This window comes from Somniosus microcephalus, chromosome 6 (genome assembly GCF_052327205.1).
Source record: "Somniosus microcephalus isolate GS21.2 chromosome 6, FLI_Smic_1.0, whole genome shotgun sequence".
NCBI classification, from domain to species: domain Eukaryota; kingdom Metazoa; phylum Chordata; class Chondrichthyes; order Squaliformes; family Somniosidae; genus Somniosus; species Somniosus microcephalus.
This window is the reverse complement of record NC_140992.1, coordinates 79884051-79906261: the sequence shown is the minus strand read 5'-3', so window position 1 is coordinate 79906261 and position 22211 is coordinate 79884051. Positions and strand designations below refer to the sequence as shown.

The 22211-nt window shown below is 45.3% G+C and overlaps 1 protein-coding gene across 4 annotated transcripts in view; it reads left to right on the top strand.

Moving 5' to 3' along the window:
- The window catches only part of schip1 (schwannomin interacting protein 1), a 258448-nt gene that overhangs the window by 184358 nt on the left and 51879 nt on the right, over positions 1 to 22211 (top strand). For all 4 annotated transcript variants that reach the window (XM_085990426.1, XM_085990425.1, XM_085990427.1 and 1 more), the window contains one exon: positions 8599 to 8722. In XM_085990426.1, the coding sequence (XP_085846552.1) occupies positions 8599 to 8722 (124 nt within the window). The remainder of the gene's footprint in view (positions 1 to 8598; positions 8723 to 22211) is intronic.

The window sequence follows — 22211 nt, the reverse complement described above, 5'->3', positions numbered from 1 at the left end:
TTAGATTTCGCAGTAACCCATAAGTTTTTGCACCCATGGAATTTAACAAAACCAGTGCTTTCCTAGCATCTGGCACTTCATTCGCCCTGCAGTACACCTCAATACGTTCCACATATGTCGCCCAATCTTCAACTTCATTGTCGAACGTAGAGATACTGCCAATCTTCGGCATCCCTGGGTGTGATTTAACTGTCAAAAATGGCATCTCCCATGCTTCCCCTTCTTCTCCACTGGCACAAAATGGCGTCTCCCGCGCTTTTCTTCCTTCCCGCGCTCTCCCTTCTTCTCCCCGCGGACACTGGTCAGCCCCTGAGCCCTGGCTGTGCGCTACCCTCTCTCTCCGGTTTGGTTTTTTTTTTTCTCTCGACGCCGCTCGGTTTTCAAACCCCGGCTGCACCCTGTGCGCTTCACCCTCTGTGTTACCCCATCGATGCTGCTCGGCTTTCTCTCCGCCGTCGGTCAGCTCCAGCCACCGCTGTCCGGGAAGGGTCTGCGCTGGACCCGTCGTCAGTCTCTTGCTGATCGTCGTGGCTGGGGAACCAAGCCCGGCTCTCCACAGCCTCCCCTGCGATGTTCACTCTCTGCCGGACGACTGGGCGGTTGCTCGTGGTCGACGCCCGTGTTCCTGGCCTCGACTTTCTTACACCGCCCTCCCGGAGCGAATCCTCGAAGGGAAATGCAGAGTTGCAGGTAGATTCGAATCGACACTCGTCGCCACTGTTAGATCCGTGATTCTGAGAGTATGTTGTTTTTCAATAACCACACGGATGCTGTAACTTAACAATAAACAGGTCTTTACTGGAGGAGGGTAGTCTCAAGACTGGGGTACAGAGGCATGCGCAAGGCTTATATACAGGTGTGGTCACTGCCGGTACTACAGTATACAGGAGCTGTAAAAGTAGTTCTGTCTTAAAGGTACATACACTACAGACATAAGGTGCGATTTAAATTCAAGTCTTTTATTCATTATTACACAGAAATAATTGCTTTTGACCAGTATTTTCCTAATGATTCATTTAAGTTAAAGGATGCACATCCTGCATCATTACAGCTACCCAGATAAAGAATGCACATCTGTTCGAAAGCAAATTGCAAATATTCATGGAATTACATGATTTGAATGTGTCAGTGTTTCATATCATACTGTACACTATATTATTTGTTGGTTTCTTGTAGTTGTCTTACAGCCTCATGATAGACCTGCAATTGTACCATCTCTATCTCTTTTCTTCCTTTCCCTCCATCGGCTGCCATTCTGATATCTTAACCCCAGTTAAATTCTATCACATTATAACCCAAGACTAAAATGATTAGATACCTAAGAAATGCCATGGTTTTTCTTATAAGTTAATTAGAAATATAATACCACATATGTTACAATTTCCAGGGAACTGAATGACACAGAATTAAAACTCTGCTATTTCACCTCCAGTATTGGCAGATGGGATGAAACTTTTCCATCTGTGCTAGCTGTAAGTGTTTTAAGTGAAATGAGTAGAATCAATCCACAACACAGAATTGGCCATAATGTTGGGCTAGGTGGAAACCTCAATCACAGATGCCACCAGGAGTGGTGCAGGGAATGGAAAAAACAAACTTACGTCGTATTTACAGCACAGAAACAGGCCATTCAGCCCAACAGGTCCATGCTGGTGTTTATGCTCCACACGAACCTCCTCCCACCCTTCTTTATCTAACCCCACCAATATAGCCTTCTATTCCTTTCTCCCTCATGTGTTTATCTAGCTTCCCCTTAAATGCATCTATGTTATTTGCCTCAACTACTCCTTGTGGTAGCAAGTTCCACATTCTAACCACTCTCTAAGTAAAGAAGTTTCTTCTGAACTCCTTATTGGATTTATTAGTGACTATTGTATATTTATGGCCCTTAAACTGGTGATGTAGGATTCTCAGATTGGGGTTGAAACCCATTTTGAATCAGAGTAGATGAAGCTTTACTTCAGATTTGTTTATCTATCTTCATATTGCTTTGAAGTTCCTTCCTTCAGGTTTTTTTAAACAAAAAGCAAATCTGTGCGAGACTTATTCTTTAGGGACAATTCTAACTCTCGGCATGAAGCCGATGGGAGTGGGAAGCAATCCCACATGGGAGCCTTCTTCGGAGGCCCAGCCAATTTTAGGTAACTGGGACTCATTTGAATGCTTCCGGTCAGCTACTCTCCCGTTTCAGGCGGAAAGCAGCCGAGGGGTGGCCCGGAGGCCGCCGGCCAGCACCAAGATAAGCTGCTGGCAGCAAGGTAAATCCGGGAGAGGGGGGTGTTGGGAGGGCCTCATGGCTGGGGGGCAATCTGGGGCAACAGAGACAGTATTCTTGCTCCTCTTGGCCACACTAGGAAACGTTTTTTATCTTGCCTTAGAGGGCCCGGTTCAGGGACGGGTTAAAATGCCGCCATGTAAGTCTTCAGACCATGATTTGCATTTATTGATGCGGCTTCTGCCGGATTCCAGTGGGAGGCTCATCCTCCACTAAAACTAGCGATGTTAAAATGGGGAGTCAGTGGGAATAAAGAAGGAAATTCAACCGCTCCATTTTAACTGCATCCTCGTTCCTTTCCCAGGGATCAGAGAGAGTTGAAATGCCCCCTTTTGTCTATCCTACATTTAATAGTCTTGTTTCTCCTGAAGTCAGAAGTGTTGGATGGAGGAGAGCAAATCGTCCACCTATTCCTCAATCATTATGAAAGCTCTAATACCTTCCTTCTTGTACAGCTGTAGTAGTTCCACTAACAAGAGCCGTTTGGGTTCATTTTGGATGTATTGATGACTAGCTGAAGTGCCCGGCGGTGCCGAGGCTTTTTCGAGGGCATGTTGTTGTTGGAAGAGAGAGAGAGAGAGAGCGACTGGGGGGAAGAGAGAGAGAGACTGGGGGGAAGAGAGGGCGGGTGGGGGGGGGGAAGAGAGGGCGGGTGGGGGGGGGAAGGGAGGGCGGGGGGGAAGGGAGGGCGGGGGGAGAGGGAGGGGGAGGAAAGGGAGGGCGGGTGGGCGGGGAAAGGGAGGGCGGGGGGGGAAGGGAGGGAGGGCGGGGGGGGAAGGGAGGGCGGGAGGGAGGGGGGGAAGGGAGGGCGGGGGGGAGAGGGGAAGGAGGGGGAGGGGAGGGGGGAAGGGGGAGGGGGGAAGGGAGGGGGGAAGGGAGGGGGAGGGGGGAAGGAAGGGGGAGGGGAGGAAGGGCGGGGGGGAGGGAGGGAGGAAGGGAGGGCTTGAGGCTGAGAGACGGCTACGGCCACGCCCGGTTGCCGGGGTAACCCTGCCGCGCCGCCCCGCCCCGCTCTCGAAGCCGCAGCCGCCCCGCACTCCCGAGAGCCCCGCTCTTCGAGCCCGCCCCGCACTCCCGAGAGCTCCGCTCTCCAAGCCCCAGCCGGCCCGCACTCCCGTTGCCGGGGTAACCCTTCCCGCTCACCAAGGCCGAGCCTCGCCCCCCCCCCGCCCGAGCCGAGCGCGGAACAGAGTCTCACCTGCTCCTGCTGCGCGCGCACCCTGACCCTCGTGGCTGACGCCGTTGCCCCGGGTAACGTGACACCGGGGGGGGGGTGGTGAGGAGCTTAGCAGCAGCCCAGTTACCTAGCTCGGGCCTGGCTGGGCAAGAAAGGCCCAGGCTTTCAGGCCTAAGAAAAAACGGGCAAAGGTAGGAAAAAGAATGTTCAGGTTAGATAAAATATTTACAAATGAGTGATTTATTTTAAAAGAATTTAATAAATTGAATTTTATTTTGCTGGAAATGTATATTTGAAAAGAAAGACGCAGAAAGCAGGAAAAAGAATGGAAGCAAGATGGCGGCTACTCACCTCGGTTCAGAACGATAAGGCCCGCCCACACACGCACCGATTGGTCGACCGTCAGGTCACCAAAGCGTAGGATTGGTCAATCGTCCCGTCACTCGACCGTAGGAGGGCCCGGCCGCACGCGGCAGCAAGCCGCCGTACGACTGGTCGACCTCGAGGTCACTCTGTCGCTAATGAGCGGCATGTTAAGGTTTTTCGGATACCGCGGGCGCGATTTTAGCCCGGCCGAAACGTAAATACGCTTAAAACCGTTTTGGAAAGGTAAGCTTTCTTTCGACGTAACGCACGCGTAGGTACGCCCTGTAACTTTCGAGCGCATAGCCCAACAGACGCACACGCGATGACAGACAGAATGACAGACAGACAGAAGGACAGAAACATCGCTTTATATATATAGACTAGCTGGAGTGCCCGGCGGTGCCGAGGCTTTTTCAAGGGCATGTTGTTGTTGGAAGAGAGAGAGAGAGCGACTGGGGGTGGGGGGGAGAGAGAGAGAGAGAGAGCGCGACTGGGGGGGAAGAGAGAGAGCGACTGGGGGGTAGAGAGAGAGCGACGGGGGGGAAGAGAGAGAGAGACGGGGGGAAGGGAGGGCGGAGGGGGGGAAGGGGGGGCGGAAGGGGGGGCGGGGGGAGGGAGCGGGGGGGAAGGGAGGGAGGGGGGGAGAAGGGAGGGCGGGGGGGAAGAGGGGGGAGAAGGGAGGGCGGGGGGGAAGAGGGGGGAAGGGAGGGAGGGCGGGGGGGAAGAGGGGGGAAGGGAGGGGGGACGGGGGGGTGGGTGGGAAGGGAGGGGAGAGGGGGGAGGGGAAGGGGCGGGGAGGGCTTGAGGCTGAGAGACGGCCACGGCCACGACCGGTTGCCGGGGTAACCCTGCCGCGCCACCCCGCCCCGCACTCCCGAGAGCCCCGCTCTCGAAGCCCCAGCCGCCCCGCCCCGCACTCCCGAGAGCCCCGCTCTCCGAGCCCGCGGAGCTCCGTGCCGCCCCACGCACTGACATGGCCCCGCCCTCCCGAGCTGTCTTGAAGATCGCCCCGCCCCACACTCCCGAGAGCCCCGCTCTCGAAGCCCCAGCCGCTCCGCCCCGCACTCCCGAGAGCCCCGCTCTCCGAGCCCGCGGAGCTCCGTGCCGCCCCACGCACTGACATGGCCCCGCCCTCCCGAGCTGTCTTGAAGATCGCCGATTGCGGCTGAGACGGCCGGCGGGCCCGGTTGCCGGGGTAACCCTAAGCCCCGCCCGAGATCAGCACTCCCGATAGCCCCGCCCCCCCGCCTGAGCCGAGCGGGGAATAGAGAGAGAGACGCCGCGTCTCAGCTGCTCCTGCTGCGCGCGCACCCTTTAGTAAGGTAGCGGCGCTGGGCTGAGGCCCGCCCGTGCAGCCTTCGAGTGGGGCCAGGAGGTGCCTAGCTCGGGCGTGGGTGCGGAGGAGATGCCGAGGCTTCGAGGCCTACCTGGAAAAACGGGGAAAGGTAGGAAAATTAATGAGATTAGATAAGTTAATAACTTTCTAAATCATTTTTTTTTAAAACAATATGGCCTAGAAATTGAGTTTTGGCGCAGCTGGTCGGGCCCAAAATTCAATAGTTCTGCGCCCAAACGGCTGCCGGCGCTGCTGAGAGCTGTTTGCGCCTGAAAACTGGCGCAACGCGCTGAATTTCGGCGCTATTCCGGCGCTGCGGCGCCCGCTGCGGTGCGGCAGGTTCGGGAAGTGCAGGCCTCCTCCTTCCCTTAAGGAGGAGCTGCCTGCACCCGGCCGCGGCCCGCGAAAATCTTTTTAAAAATGAGCCCGGCACCTCGGACAAGTGCCGGGCTTGCTTCTGTTCCGGCGGGGGGGGAAGTCCGGGGAGGGAGCGGCGGCCGGCGGGAAAGCGGCCGGCCGCCGCGGGGCCTTTAATGCGCCGGCGCAAAGTCAAGTAAGACTCTGTTGCCAGAGTCTTAGTTGCGGCTGCCACGGGCGAGGCGGCCGCAACTGAATTTCGGCGCTGGGGCCCGTCGGCATGGCAACCGGGACGCTGCGCACACCGATGACGTCATCGGTGCCAGCGCAGCGCTACCGGTCTACCGCGGCGGAAGGGCCCCAGGCAATTTCGGCGCCGGCGCCAATTGCAGCGCTAGGCCCTCTAGCGCCGCAAAATCGGCGCTAAGGGCACTGAATTTCTAGGCCTATGTGTTTTAAAAGCAACGTTTTTTTTAAAGACGCAGAAAGCGGGAAAAAGAAAGGAAAAGTTTGGAATCAAGATGGCGGCGACTCACCTCGGTTCAGAACGATAAGGCCCGCCCACACACGCACCGATTGGCCCGGCGGCACACGCCAGCAACCCGGCTTACGATTGGTCGAGCTCGAGGCCACTCTGTCGCTAATGAGCGGATAATGAGATGCTAATGAGCGGAACGTTAAGGTTTTTCGGATACCGCGGGCGCGATTTTAGCCCGGCCGAAACGTAAATACGCTTAAAATCATTTTGGAAAGGTAAGCTTTCTTTCGACGTAACGCACGCGTAGGTACGCCCTGTAACTTTCGAGCGCATAGCCGCCCAGACGCACACCTGCAGACAGATAGACAGAAGGACAGACAGACAGATCGACCGATTTATATATATAGATAACATAGATACAGTGCAAGAAAGCTTGAGTATATTACCCATCCTACACTATATGTACAGTAAATGGGTCTCTTATTTTAAAGTCAAAGTAGATAACTTTGAAGAATTCATCTGTGGCCGAGGCATAGAATATAAGAGCAAGGAGGTTATGATGGAGCTGTATAAAACACTGGTTAGGCCACAGCTGGAATACTGTGTGCAGTTCTGGTCGCCACACTACAGGAAGGATGTGATAGCTTTGGAGAGGGTGCAGAGGAGATTCACCAGGATGCTACCAGGGCTGGAACGCTTCAGCTATGAAGAGAGACTGGGCAGATTGGGTTTGTTTTCCTTGGAGCAGAGGAGGCTGAGGGGGGACATGATTGAGGTGTACAAAATTATGAGGGGCATAGATAGGATGGATACTAAGGAGCTTTTTCTCTTAGTAGAAGGGTCAATAACTAGGGGGCACAGATTCAAGGTAAAGGGCGGGAGGTTTAGAGGGGATTTGAGAAAGAACTTTTTCACCCAGAGGGTGGTTGGAGTCTGGAACTCACTGCCCGGAAGGGTTGTGGAGGCTGGAACCCTCACAACATTCAAGACGCATTTGGATGAGCACTTGAAATGCCATAGCATACAAGGCTACGGACCAAATGCTGGAATATGGGATTAGATTAGACAGGGCGTGATGGCCGGCGCGGACACGATGGGCCGAAGGGCCTCTATCCGTGCTGTATAACTCTATGACTTCATCTGCAGGTTTGTTGTATCTTGCAAACTGTCAAATTTGAGTTTGATTTGTTCCACCATGATAACTTTCCTTCACTCCATTTAAAACCTTTTGATAGATGTAAATCTTTATTTATTTAAAAAGCATATTTTGGAATGTTGCTGCAGACTTCTTGTATATCCAGACATGCACTCCTGTCAGAAATAATATACTTCACAGATCCATTTTGTAAAATGTGATCCTTGAAAAAAAAAACCTAGGGCCCTGGAAAGCCACTTAAATTGAATGTTAGTTGCTCCTGACAGTTTAGATAATTACGCGTTTGAAGTACGTGAATTGTGAGATTATAGCAAACCACTAGGGGAGTTCAACAGACAAACTAGTGACGGTGGATCTTCCCGGATACCCAGCAATCAGTTGTCATTTCAACAACTATTTTTGTTTGGGTCATCGTCGTAAAAATCCAACTGGTTCAGTAATGTCCTTTAGGGAAAGAAACTTGACGTCCTTTAGGGAAAGAAACATGACATCCTTACCTGGTCTGGCCTCTGTGTGACTCCAGTCTCTCACCAATGTAGTTAACTCTTAACTGTCCTCTGAAGTGGCCGAGCAAGGCACTCAGTTGAATCAAATGGCTACGAAGAATTTGCTGCAAACTAGGCATCGAATCAGTGCACGACAAAGGCACTCCCAGCCCAATCACCTCTGTAAAGTCTGCTTCACTACCATCTGGGAACTGGTGCCAAAGTCGGGAGAGCTGTCCCACATCCAGACTCGAGTCGACATTGGCTTGTTCTCTCTACACAGATGCGGCCGGACCTGCTGTGATTTCCAGCAAAAAAAATGTTTTTTGTCTGTTTTTTTGTTTTTCATACAGACCCCAGCATCTGCAATATTTGACCCCTTGTGACCCCACCTCATTGTTATTTGATGTAATGTTTTCCTGACTGACCTGTTTGGACACCATTCACACCTTTGATTGCTGTGATTATCTCTCTGCCGAGGTGTGATAAATGGCAGTTGGAAAGATTACCTGTAAACATCTGACATTATTCTCTGACTATATAAGCTGTGTCTTTATGCATTTCTCCACTTCACCTGACGAAGGAGCAGCGCTCCGGAGAAAGCTTGTGATTTCAAATAAAGCTGTTGGACTATAACCTGGTGTTGTGTGACTTCTTACATTTGTCCACCCCAGTCCAACGACATCCCAGGCATCAGGAAATAGCTGAGTGCAATGGGCACAGCAAAGGCCAAGGCCCCCAACAACATTCCAGCTATAGTGCTGAAGCAGTGTGCTCCAGAACTAGCTGCGCCTCTAGCTGAGCTGTTCCAGCACAGCTACATCTATTCACATTTATATCATCCCGTTGAGGCTATAACCTAACATTGGTTTGACGTCATAAAAATGTTTTCAGTAAAAATGTCACTTATTTTATTGAAATCCCTTTTTTAGGCTGTTGTTGCTAAGTAAAATTGTACTCTTTTCCAGTTGCCTCACATGCCCCATATTAGTGAAAGTTTGATGAAGCGGAGCCTCAAACCCACAGACTTGCGTGACATGACAATTGGCCAGCTGCAAGTTATAGTCAATGACTTACACTCCCAGATTGAGAGTAAGTATTACGTTTTCTGTATCTAGTTTTTTCTCTGCAGAATGTCCACATTATAGATGTCTAGGATGCTACAATGGCTGCAATTCAAAAACATGTTTGGAAGTAGCAATATTATCCAGTGGCTTTACAACAACAACTTGCATTTATATAGTGCCTTTAATGTGGTAAAATGTCCCAAGGCACTTCACAGGAGCGTTATCAAACGAAATTTGACACCAAACCACATAAGGAGATATTAGGGCAGATGACCAAAAGCTTGGCCAAAGAGGTAGATTTTAAGGAGCGTCTTAAAGGAGGAGTGAGGCGGAGAAGTTTAGGGAAGGAATTCCAGAGTTTAAAGCCTAGGCAGCTGAAAGCATGGCCACCAATGGGCACTAGCAAGTTTAATCTTTTAACTACGAAAGTACTGAGATACGAGAGACAAAAGCTGAATTCCGGGGTGAGCCTAGTGGTAGACCTGGATTAATGGCTCGGAGCAGGGATGAGCGAGAGCAAGGGATGTTGCCATACCTTCAAGGGAGAGAACTTATCAAAAGAGTAATGAGATGTATTAAAACAGTTACAATTTCCCCCTGTCCTTTTAGTTTTTCCCCCCACTGCCTCTCGAATAGACTGACTCCTTGGTGGTATACAGGTTGCTGGGCAGCCTCTTGATCCCTTACCTTAGATGAAAGTGTTGGCAAGCTATTGTATCATGAGGTGCATCACAGCTGAGCTCAAACCTGTACTCATCTGATGTCCATTTGCGCACTCCCAACAGGGGTCAGAGGATGGGGATCACAAGTAGGAACGCTGGTCGATGATTTCCCCCTTTCCTCCGAACCCAGGGCACTAAAGCTAAATGTAGTTCCTATACCAGCAGATCAGCTGACTGAGCACAGGCCAGAGATTGAACCCGAAGCCTTCCTGTCTAGTCCAGCTAGTCACCGATTAAACTCACTGAACCATCAAAAGAAGCTTACAGTTCCCATTTTATATGTAAATTAACAGTTCACGCCTGTGATGTGGTTGTACTCATTATTTTTATGGCGTCTGATTTTTTTCTCCTTCAAACATCAGGAACTATAAACAGGAGAGAATGCAAGACTAATTGGAATCCATATGGCACATATCTGAAAATACTGCAGACTGGGTTGGCTGGTCTTAACTGTGCTTTTCCAGGTCATAATGCAGCATACTATTCAGGGTAATGCTAAGTGCAACCATTTCCAAAATGGAAAATGCAGTCTAGTTATCAAGGTTAATGTCTGGTTTTAATGCCTTATCACTGATATTTTCTGCAGGTTCCAGTGATATAGGTGCTCAGTGTAGCTCTCACTGTACCATAAAGCTCATTGTAATGTATTGTTTCAACAGTTCCTACATAGGGCATTATAATAAATATCTACAGTATACATGCGCAGAATAAGGATAAAGCAAACACTAATATTGTTGTTCATTTATATATACATTAATTAATTAATAGATTGCTTAAGGGTAGTTCAGGTGCAAGAAAGGGGGGCAGGGTGTCTGAGTGGGGAAGAGAGGAGTGGGCCAGGGATTAAAGCAGTTGGGAAATGGATGAGGATGGACAGTGGCGAGACTGGTTGCTATGAAGTGGTTTATTCTCCAAGCCGAAACTTAGATGCAACTAGACCTCACTCAGCCCAGCACTGGTACAAGTGAGACCAGGTGTTGAGAAAAACAAAAGTGGGACAGTCAACTGTCAACAAAGAGAGGAATAACACAAAGGCTGGCGGTACAACACATGCTATTTTGGAGCAGGTGACTAGGAATTAATTAGGGATTGGATTGATGGGAAGACATCATATCATGCCAGTTTCAGGTTGGGCAGGACAGAGGGTGAGCTTGGACACTATGAGGGGGCAGGAGCAGAGATTGACTTACATTTGAGTAGAAAGGCCACACTGCGGTCAGGTTGCACAGAGCAGAGAGGCCTAGATAAACATAAAGGTTAAGTAGCTGAGGCCTTGGTGTGAGAACACACTTGAGTGGCCGGGCTGGGGGTGGAGGAGGAGGAGGGGACGTGTGGAAGTTGAGAGGGAGAGAATTCAGATTGCACAGAGCAGAGAGACATGTGCTAGCCAGGCCATGGCTACCTAGGAGAAAAAATTGGGAAAAACACAAAGTTGAAAATAATAAATCTGTCTTGTGCTCTTGTGGAGATCTGATTGTTCCATTATTATGGACCAGGACTGGGGTCTAATTAGTCCATGATGCCACATATTTAACATGGGCCATTTGGCAGCATTACAACTTCACTGCAGTATTTGAGCCAGCGGGCGTGGGGGGGGGTGGGGCTGGGGGTGCAGGTGGGGGGGGGGAGGGTTGTTGGGGATGGGGTGGGAGGGACATGTTAACAGGTTAAATTGTAACATTGGAAAACTTGACATAATAGGGATTTTTATTTATAACAAGTTCTCTTCAGTATATATGATATTAGTATTGTGGACTGCTACAGGTACCTGGAAAAGCATTCACTTTTTGGAGAGCTGGGAGCATCATTGCTCTTGTTGATTTCTATATGACTTCACAGATGAATCTCTGCGGAGTTTCAGTGTTATGGTACTAGGCAGAGCTGAGTGCATTTTCCATGATACTAACACCCAATAAAAGGACTGGGTGCCTCTGTTTGAGTTACTGTTGTGGAAACTATTTTCATATTGCTGGTACAATCCATCCCTTCTCATCAGTGCCAGATAATGATTCATCCCTTTTACTGTGAGGAAGCTTCACTGCACCCTCATATTAGTTATGCTTTATGAATAATTCACAGTTGCACATGGACTTACATAAGCTTCCACTGTTTGGTTTACAGTTAATGTCATCCTTGAGCAAGAATATATCTCACAAAGCATTCACTGTCAGTGAGAAGGATAGGATTTTTTTAGTATTTGGTTCATTGGATGGCTACCACTGTAATATTTCAGTTGCGCTGTTGTGTTATATACAATAGAATTTAACGGGTTACAGCTTCTTCCCCTTTGATTGAAGAGCAGATTTTAGTTAGTGTGTTTCGCCACCAATGCATGGTTTAATATGCAAACTATTGTAATGAATTTGGATTAACTTTTAATATACTTTTCTGTCCATTTCTGCTAATTTTAAAATGGATTTATACAATTGATCTGGCATATGTCCATAAAACAATGTATGTAGGGCATGGTAATCCACCAATAAATGAAATTCTTAGAATTCTTGCAACAATCTGGGAGGGGAACACTTTATTTCAATGTTAATTGTAGTGTATGCCTTCAGTGTGTAAATAAAAATGTATTGGAGAAATGTAAATAACTTTCTTTAAAGAGCAACACATCTTAATGCATGATATTGTGTTCAACCTTGATGATCATATGAGCCCAGAAATGAAATTAATTAAATTTAACAATTATATTTTATAAAAGTATTCCAGTGGGAAAAAAAGAGAACTCTACCATTACATTAATGTTTAGAATAGCATTAGTAAATTGTTTTTGACAGCTAGACTACAGTATATCTGGGATTGGGCTGTTGAAAATGTTCAAGCTTCAAATTACAATATGGATTTAATGCACTTTATTTTTTCTGTCTCCTGTTGAATCTGGCTTCTTTCAACAGATTGAGCGTTTCTGCACCACACATAATTGCAAAAAGCGAATTAGTTTCAGAGGTAATATGAGATTAGACAAAGTGGTTCATGTGGAGAAAAACACTGGTGCAGACTTGAAGTAATAATCTATTATAATAGCCTAATGCACATTAGTAGTGATTTGTATTTTAGCAGATAAGTCCCCTTTCAGTTTAGTTGCATTTTTTCACCAAGGTGAGTCAGCAATACCTCCCTGTGATTAATCTGTCTCATTAAGTGTTGTGTCTGCCACACATCTATAGAGCAAAAAGTATCCATAGGATGCAAGAAAAATTAGTACGGTGCATAGTGGTTAGCACTGTTGCCTCACAGCGCCAGGGACCCGGGTTCGAATCCGGCCTCGGGTGACTGTCTGTGTGGAGTTTGCACATTCTCCCCGTGTTTGCGTGGGTTTCCTCCGGGTGCTCCGGTTTCCTCCCACAGTCCAAAGATGTGCGGGTTAGGTTGATTGGCTATGATAAATTGACCCTTAGTGTTAGGGGGGATTAAATACGTGGGGTTACGGGGATGGGGTGGGATATGTGTTGGTGTAGGGGTTACGGGGATCGGGTGGGATATGTGTCGGTGCAGGCTCGATGGGCCGAAATGGCCTTTATCTGCACTGTGGGGTTTCTGTGATTCTGTGAAGTATGCAGATTTGTTTTTTGGTTTTAGTCAACGGGACATTTAAGATAATCTATACTGCTATCAGTTTTAAGAAAAAAGATCACCCATCACTTTATAAAATCTATTCACTAAAAAGCGACCAAGGAACCACCAGCAACCACCACAACAGCAATTAATAAAATCCGTGACTTTTTTTTTCCAAATTCTCTCTCCGCTCACCCCACTACATACCCTTAAAAATAAAATTCAAATAAGAAACACACAGAATTAATTCTGAAAATAAATCTGTAAACATACTCATAAATATTTACCCGCTTCGGAATTTACATTGGCTTTTCCTTTATTTTCAGAACTGGAGAGTTATATTTACAATGCCCTTCTCTTTCAAAGCTCAGTGATCTTCTTCATCTTTTTCTTTTTGTGCATGTGATAGTCCTCTCCCTCTCAGTGCAGTTTCTTCTGGTTCCTGCATGTGTGCATAGCATTCATTGATGATTCTGTCTCATCTGTGAATACCCACTCACCTCCCTCACGAACCTTGCAACTGTCTCCACCTGTGTAGCCAGCCTCTCTCACTTGTGATCAGTGAACTTCTTCCTTCCTTGTGTTTCCAGAGTCACCTTATATCTGGAAGTGTTGGCACCTGAAATGACAAAGCAAGAAGGAAAAAACAAAACCAAAGCAATCTCTAGGCAGTTAAATTTAATACCTGGCCCAACAGCTCGATCAAACTCCCTTAGTCACCACTCTCTTGCAGTTGTAAAAACTCTCTCAATCTGCCCAAGCTTCACACTGCCTGAAATTTAAGTTCACTTTCTATATTTAGTGCTTACACTGGTAAACTTTCAGGATTAAGGCTGTCCCTTGGTGACATGACCTTAAAATTGTACAGCCTTTTTGAGCAGCAAGTTGGGTAGTGCTGCTGTCCTCGGCGATGCTCTGGGGTCACCTACAGGATGTGTGCAGCACGTCATTGTCACGGTCACCTTTCTTGCCAACTTAGCTAACCTTGCATATACAGTAACTTTTTCTGATGACTTGTACTGTATTTTCTCTTGGTGGTTAAAAACCTATGCTGCTAAATTAACATTGGAAGAGACTTACTGACTAAAACAATTTCCTTTCTCAAGACTTAGAATTTTACATTCTTCAATGTGCTCTCAAACCTGTTAACTACTTCCCTTATGATCTTTGAAATTTCTCCACAACTTCCCAAAACCTTTACCTAACTTTCAGAACCATTGCAGTTTTTCTGACTGACGTCTGATCTTAAATATCTTAAACTACCACTACCACAGAGTCCCTTTTCAGTTTCCCTAACCAATTGTAAGCCAAATTGGTTACATTGATGTCTTTCTAAGATGTCGTTCAAGTAAACAGACATATCTTAGAAAGTTATAACCGTCAGCCTGTGGGAGCTTTAGCATGCTATAGTAAACAAGGTTCATACACAATACCCTTAGCCATAAAAAAGAACATAAGAAATAGGAGCTGAAGTAGGCCATTTGGCCCTTCGAGCCTGCTCCGCCATTCAACAAGATCTTAGCTGATCTACTACCTCAACTTCACCTTCCCACACTATCCCTTAATTCCCTTAGTTCCCATAAATATATCGCCCTCTGTCTTGAATATACTCAACGAATGAGCATCCACAGCTCTCTGGGGTAGAGAATTCCAAAGATTCACAACCCTTTGAGTGAAGAAATTTCTCCTCATCTCAGTCCTAAATGGCCGACCGCTTATTCCGAGACTGTGACCCAGCCAAGGGAAACATTTTTTCAGCATTAACCCTGTCAAGCCCCTTAATATGTTTCAATTAGATCACCTCTCATTATGCTAAACTCTAGGGAATATAGGCCTAATCTACTCAATCTCTCCTCATAGGGCAATCCCCTCATCCCAGGAACCAGTCTAATGAACGTTTGTTGCACTCCCTCTAAGACAAGTAAGGCATTGATATACTCAAGGTCATTTGACCCAAAGAAGAGACTTCCTTTTTTGTTTAGTCAACACCAACTGCTTCCCTATGTAATGAACTGCCAGAAAAAAATTTAATAAATCTGGAATAGAAAGCTGGTATCAGTAAAAGTGACCATAAAACTGTTGGATTGTCAAAAAAAACCATCTGATTCACTAATGTCCTTCAGGGAAGGAAACCTGTCGTCCTTACCCGGTCTGGTCGATATGTGACTCCAGTCCCACAGCAATGTGGTTGACTTGTAACTGCCCTCTGAAATGGCCTAGCAAGCCGCTCAGCTGTATCAAACCTCTACAAAAAAACAGATAAGAGGAATACCTTCACCACACAGACTGCAGCGGTTTAAGAAGGCATTAACTTCTTTGATTGGATAACTGCTCCTTGTGCACTAATCAGTTATATCTAAATCGGTCTAATTTTAGCATTTTGTAAACAATTTTGTTAAATTAGATTGCATCCAGTTTTTTTCTATACTTTGCAGAAACACTGTAATTATACCATGAGTACCCCTACGTCTGGCTTCCTCTTGGCCCCAGTTCTCCCACTTTCCTCTGGCAAAAAACCTCAGTTTCTCCCTCACCCATGTGCCTAGAGCTCCAAGCCAGGCTCCCCTTTGTACTACCTACCATCTCGCTGCTTATCCTGGGCTTACGGCAAAAATATGGCAAAAAAGGAACATATGTCAGAGTGCATACAAAAAGACTGGGAAGCATACAGATGAAAAAGGAGACTTGGAAAAAGTGATACAAACATCATACGGGATACTTTCCTTGATTAGCCGAGGCATAGCATATAAGAGCAGAGAGGTTATGCTGGAACTGTATAAAACACTAGTTAGGCCACAGCTAGAATACTACATATAGTTCTGGTCACCACATTACAGGAAAGATGTGATTGCACTCGAGAGGGTACAGAGGAGATTTACGAGGATGTTGCCAGGACTGGAGAATTTTAGATATGAGGAAAGATTGGATAGGCTGGGGTTGTTTTCTTTGGAACAGAGGAGACTGAGGGAAGACTTAATTGAGGTGTATAAAATTATGAGAGGCCTAGATAGAGTGGATAGGAAGCACCTATTTCCCTTAGCAGAGAGGTCAATAACCAGGGGACATAGATTTAAAGTAATTGGTAGAAGGATTAGAGGGGAGTTGAGAATTTTTTTCACCCAGAGGACGATGGGGTCTGGAACTCACTGCCTGAAAGGGTAGGAGAGGAAGAAACCCTCATCACATTTAAAAAGTACAGGAAACTTTCTGATATCCGGCACGGACGGGACCGACCTGGTGCCGGTTCATCAACAATTCCGGATAACCGAACGCTATAGTAAAAGTTACGGAGCTCAGAGCTCCGTATAAAGCAACAAACCCTGTGCTTCAAAACAATCGGCACAAGTTGCAAGCGTCTCTGTAGCTTAGCAACAGCTTCAGCTACACCCTTGTACAGCAACAAATGGAGTTTAAAAAGGTAATAAAAGTAATCAAAGTTAACGGAACCGACGCCTGAATTTTGCCGGTGGATAGAGCGTTCTGGTTATTTAGGGGCCGGTTAATCGAAAGTTTCCTGTACTTGGATATGTAATTGAAGTGCCATAATCTGCAAGGCTACAGACCAAGAGCTGGAAAATGGGATTAGGCTGGATAGCTCTTTTTCCACCGGAGCAGTCACAATGGGCAGAATGGCCTCCTTCTGTGGTGTAAATTTCTGATTCTATGAGAGCCATACATGAGTGAGAAAGGAGTGTAAGATAAACAAAAGACAAAAACGTGGGGAAAAGCAGCAACATATTTGTAGGAAGACTTTTTTTTGTTGGTGATCAACACTGCTGGAGATTAACTAGTATATATTTGCTTTAAATGTTGAGTGCTGCTGACATCTATTTAGGAAACCAATTTTTTCTTACATCTATATGAAACTGACTGGGAGACGTTACTGAATCTGACATTCCAAGGGAGTTCAAGTGAGAGCATTTCTGAGCACTCTGAAGTAACAATTGCATCTCTGCTTCTGATAATTTGGCTTTTGTCACAAAGTTAGAATTTGTATCTTTTTAAAGCCACTTCTCTTAATTTCAACAATACTCTTTAAATTATTGAAAAATAGTTAAAGACAGAATCAGAAGGATATAAAATTTCTGTAACAAGCTTTCTTACAGTTACCGATAGTGGTATTTGCTGAGTAAAGTGTTTTTTCAGTTTTTGTAGCTACTTGTCTCAACCAGGAAAATGTAAATATTGATTGAATACATGTACCAACAAACTTAGTCATTTCAGATTTCCTGGGCCCTGCTTCAATGGTTCTAATCAGAACTCTACCATGGCCACATTCTTGTTCATCCTGTATTAAAACTGGGAGCCTAGCACCTTGTTGTTTTTCTGCCACGTTTTATGCTGTTTCCCTAACTCCATTACTGCTTACACTTAAGATTTTGTGTGAACTCTGCATGTTGGCTTCATGTTTACATAACTTGGAAAGTACACTTCCATTTTGTCCACACTGATGAGCTTCCAGCGTGTTAAATTGATGCAGCTGGGACCAGTTAATAACTTCATTTGAAGCCTGTCTTCATTCGCCATTAGTGATATTAGTACATCTCAATATGGAATTAGCAGGATCCAGAGTTAGTATTAGCATAAGGTCAGTCAGTAATGAAGGAATTTATCTTTGAGCTCATAGATAACTTTCATTTCTTATTTAGTATGGCAGCCATGTTTGTACAATACATCTATGTACTGCTTGAATATCCTTTTAGTTGTTCCACCTGAGTTGAAACTCCCCTGATGAAGTATAACTAAATAGATATTTGTTTTACTATGTAATTGTACAATAAAAACAGCCTTGGCGTTTAAGGGATATGACTCCAAAGACTACACAAGACTTTCAGCAATATACAAAGAGGAACTGCATTTGTTGTGATTATGTCTCAATTTAAACTTCAGTTTGGTATTTTTGACAGTGGTGGTTGAAACTGCAGTGCACTTATAGCATGCACCCTTATAGGTGACTCACTGAGTTGAGAGGGTTGTCTATAATCATACTTCAGGTCTGCATCAGTTTCTAACACCTGGCCTACTGATGCATTTCCTTTCCTTGGAGATGCTCAAAATTTTACATATTCCTGCTCTTTTCTAATCGAAGAAAAAAATTATTTCTACACCACTAAGCACAAAGGATAGTGCTTAGGAGGATCACACTCAAACTGACATTTCAATTTGCTCAACTGACATAATACATTTTGAGAAGTATGAGGGTGGCTTTTGAAGAGGATGGGTAGAATTAGTTTTACTCTCTTGAAGATATTCTTGAAGGATAACATATGTGTGTATACAGGGGATAGACGGGATTTGCATGAATTATTGGCTGTGTTTGTGATTTGTTCTTGTTTACATTCTGTGTGCCTCTGCACATCATTAATCCGCATTAAAAAATGACAAAGCACTAGAAATGTAGAATGAATGAAAACTAAAATGCAGAATTTCTCAAATAATTGTGCTTTTTAAATTTTAAAAAATCTATATTTACCAAACCAAATCAGTTTAGCTAATGTGACCACTGCAGCGCTGAAGGCCTGCCTTTATCATCATCTGGGTGTGTGAAATACGAAACCCAATCACTGTGGCTAATAGTCTCTTTGCCCAACATGGAGGGCACTATCACCCTATTAGGACTGTCAACACTTACTCAATTCAGAGGATATAGGCCAAGGTTGATGACAACCAAGGTTTATGGATCCCCTACTGTGTGCTAGGGTACTGCTGGAGAATAACCAACTAAAACTGTTTCCCACTAGCGCAAAGCACAAGTAACTTTCCTGCTGCTTGTCCAGCTAGGACCACTCTGCCACTGGAGCATTTGCTCTCAGGGTTATTTGCAGCTGTGTGGAAAGAATCCCAGGCTCCAGTAACTGTCTGTCCCTCAAGGCCCCATTAATGAGTTATGCTGGCTGGTCAATCACCAATAGTGCTCTGGAGTACTGAGGATCTGCCTGGTTCAGGTCTCAGAAGTTTGGAATGCTTTGTTCTTTGACAGAATTCCCTCGTAAAAAGTATTCTACCAGTGCCAGCTTGGAAGGGATGGCTTTTCTTGTTCAGCTCTTGAACTTGGGAGATTTTGAAATTCTTCACTACATGTTCCATCTGCTCATGTGACATTAATTTTGAGATGATCTATGAGCAGTCCTTGAGAAAGACATCTTTTCCAGCACAGGATGCTAATTGGGAAAGTTATAACTGGTACTGAAATTTCAGATTTTCTCCTGATCGGTTTCCACAGTTAAAATGTTGTCTGCTTGGTATTTCCAGTGGAGCCAATCAATGATGGTCACCTGAGTGGTTTCCCGCTGAGAGGGGGGAACCTACAATGGTGCGCCTCCACTAAGAGGGACTGCAACTACAAATACTTCCTACAAGTTAGGATCGTCTTTTTCCTCGTTTTTAAAACCTGCCCCCTTTTATCTTTGACGTTGAAAACTAGATTAGTTTTACAGTGAAGCGCTATGCTATTTTTGTCCAGTAGGTGGCATAATGGGAACAGTTAAAGCAGAAGGAAAGCACTGGGGTGTTCAAAGTACTCCGTTTTTCATATGAAAAAATAACACACACACCTGAAATTTCTTTAAACTTTTTTTTTTAATGACAGTCTTATTGCCGACATCAAGGCCCTCACATAAAGTCATTCTCATTACTTCTGTGGCATCAATTATGTAGGCTTCTGCATGTCTCCCAGACCAATTCTATTGCAAGCAATGGTGGGCAAGCTACCGCCAGAAACTCATGCTACATGGTAGGAAATCTGTCCTCCCAGCCTGAAGCGTGGTTTCCCAGACTCTGGCGACTCTGTGGCAGCTCTCCATTCAGTTTTGAAGACATGCCACCAGTGCTGACAAGGAAGCCACTCTGGAACACTCCTTATATAATTGATATAATTGGGGTGGCCTGCACCACGTAAGGAGACTAGGCTCAAGGGTCTCCATGTGCTAAGAAAACTGATGTTTTGATTTTCTATGAGAATACCATTTTCTAATATTAAAAGGGAACAAAAAGTACTCAAACTGACCAGACTTTCCTTTCTCTTTAAGCAAGTTTTTTTTAAATTAAATGCTGGCTAGCATCAGGACAAAATTTAAGGAAAGCTTCTAAGCCATTCAGATACAATGGGCTAAATTCTGTTTGTTTGCCACACCATAATCCTTCTCCGCCATGTCACAATTGAGAAAACAAAACCATTTTAATGCAGCTAAAGAACTTTTCCCTCCTTCAAAGTGAACTTCAATTAATCAATAAAAACATTTCTTTGTCACCCATATTTTTCTCTTCCATAACTTATTTTTGTCATGGGAAGCAAATAGCTGAAGCATTTGCAATACCATTTACTCCCTGACATCTGTCTATCCATATTTTGTCAAATATTTATTAAATGGTCTATGTCCAGCATTTTGATTAAATCTTACAAAGCATGGCATATAATAATTCTAGAAAATATAACCCAGTAATTTTGGCTCTTCTCGTTTCCCAAATCAAAATAGTTTGCTAAATGCTTTGACATGAGAAAAGGGCTCTTTAAAATTAGTCTGAGAAAGAATAGAACAAACATGAATGGAGCTGAAAATTAATGCTTACAGAAGTAAAGAACAAAGCATTGGTTCAAGTGATTCTGGCAGCTTCTAGAAGTAGTGTTTATAGTGTTAAGTGTAGGCAGCCGATTAAATTACTGTGTCTCTTCAAAATTACATTTCTATAAATGTTTTCATTTAACGTTCAGCAGCTTTTGCTATATAATCTAACATATTTTAAATTTTAAAAAGTGTTGATAGCTCCTCTAACGACCTATCGGATAAAAACACTGTAGTGTAGACGTGCGTGTAGTCCCACACCATATAGTCCATAAAGTCACAGGCTCGATTCCTGGTTTGTGCTGAGTTATTAGACTTTGCAGGGACTATAGCTAGGCTGCTACAATTATCCTCTGTTCCCCTCAGCTATGAATAGAACAGGATCAGACTTCGCTGTCATCCCTCCATGGTCAACATGCCAACCAATATTCACCTTCTCTACGCTTGTGAACAAAGAATGGTTACTTGGGTGAGGCACCAAAAAGGTTGCCATCTAACCATGGTATCAGATCCTTGCGTTGGTCCTTGCTGAAAGAGGAAAGGCAAGGACATTTGGAGAATAAAAAGTGGACAATGTTATCTGGGAACAAGACAACCCCACCGCCCCCCGCCGCCCCCCCCCCCCCCCAACCACCACCTTGTGTGATTTATCTTCTTTCTCTGCACCCCATTACACCTCCCTATACACTTTTTTTCAGAGCTGTAATCACAAACTGTGTCTTGAGAGATTGCTCTCCAGCATGTTCTGGCATGGAGTAATGAGATGTGGATCTGCACACTTAGCTCAAGTTTCAAACATCCCTCTGAGAAGTTGCTGAGTGTAGCCAGTGTGAAGTTCCCTCTACCTTGGTATGACAAAATGTGCTTTAATCCCAATTGTAGAAGGGGACCCATTCTACTTCTACAAGTAGTAGTTCTTTCACTTTCCAAACCAGTGGCCTTTCTGTGTGGAATTGTCATTTCCCATAACAGCCATCGTGTGGCCTCTGAGTGGGATTGCCAAAGGGCAAGTTACCCCATGGGCTAGTGCCCACAAGGTACTGAGTTGAGACTGCTAAAGCTCAATTTCACTTAGGACCCTTATAATTGGTACAGAAGAAAGGCTTTCTACATAGCAACCTAGGCTAGTTTATAACCCAGTTCCCAAATGTGGCACACAGTTCTCTCTTAATAACCATGGTTAACAGTTTGTGCTTCTTTCCTGGCCTCTATAAATCCAGTAAGTATTAAGATTCTATCAAGTAAAAATTACATCATAAGTGCCAGTTTGACCCAGTGGTACCACTCTTACCTCGGAGTCACAAGATCATGGGCTCAATTTCCATTCCAAGACATGAGCACATAATCTAAGATGCTTTAGTACAGAACTGAAGACTTGTTGCAAGTGCTGTCTTTTGGATGAGATGTTAAACTAAGGCCCCATCCACATGTTCAAGGGGACAGAACCATAACCATAGTAAAGCTGAAATGTCCCAAAGAACTGGAGGGTGACAAATATTACATCCTTGTTCAAGAAAGTGGAAAGGCAGAATCCAGGAAATTAGAGGTCTGTTAGTCTTTCCTTGATTGTAGATAAACAATCTACAATACAAAATGAAATTAGTGAACACTTAGAAAAGCATGGACTAATTAGGAATAGTCATAGATTTGTAAAGGGCAGGTTGTGGCT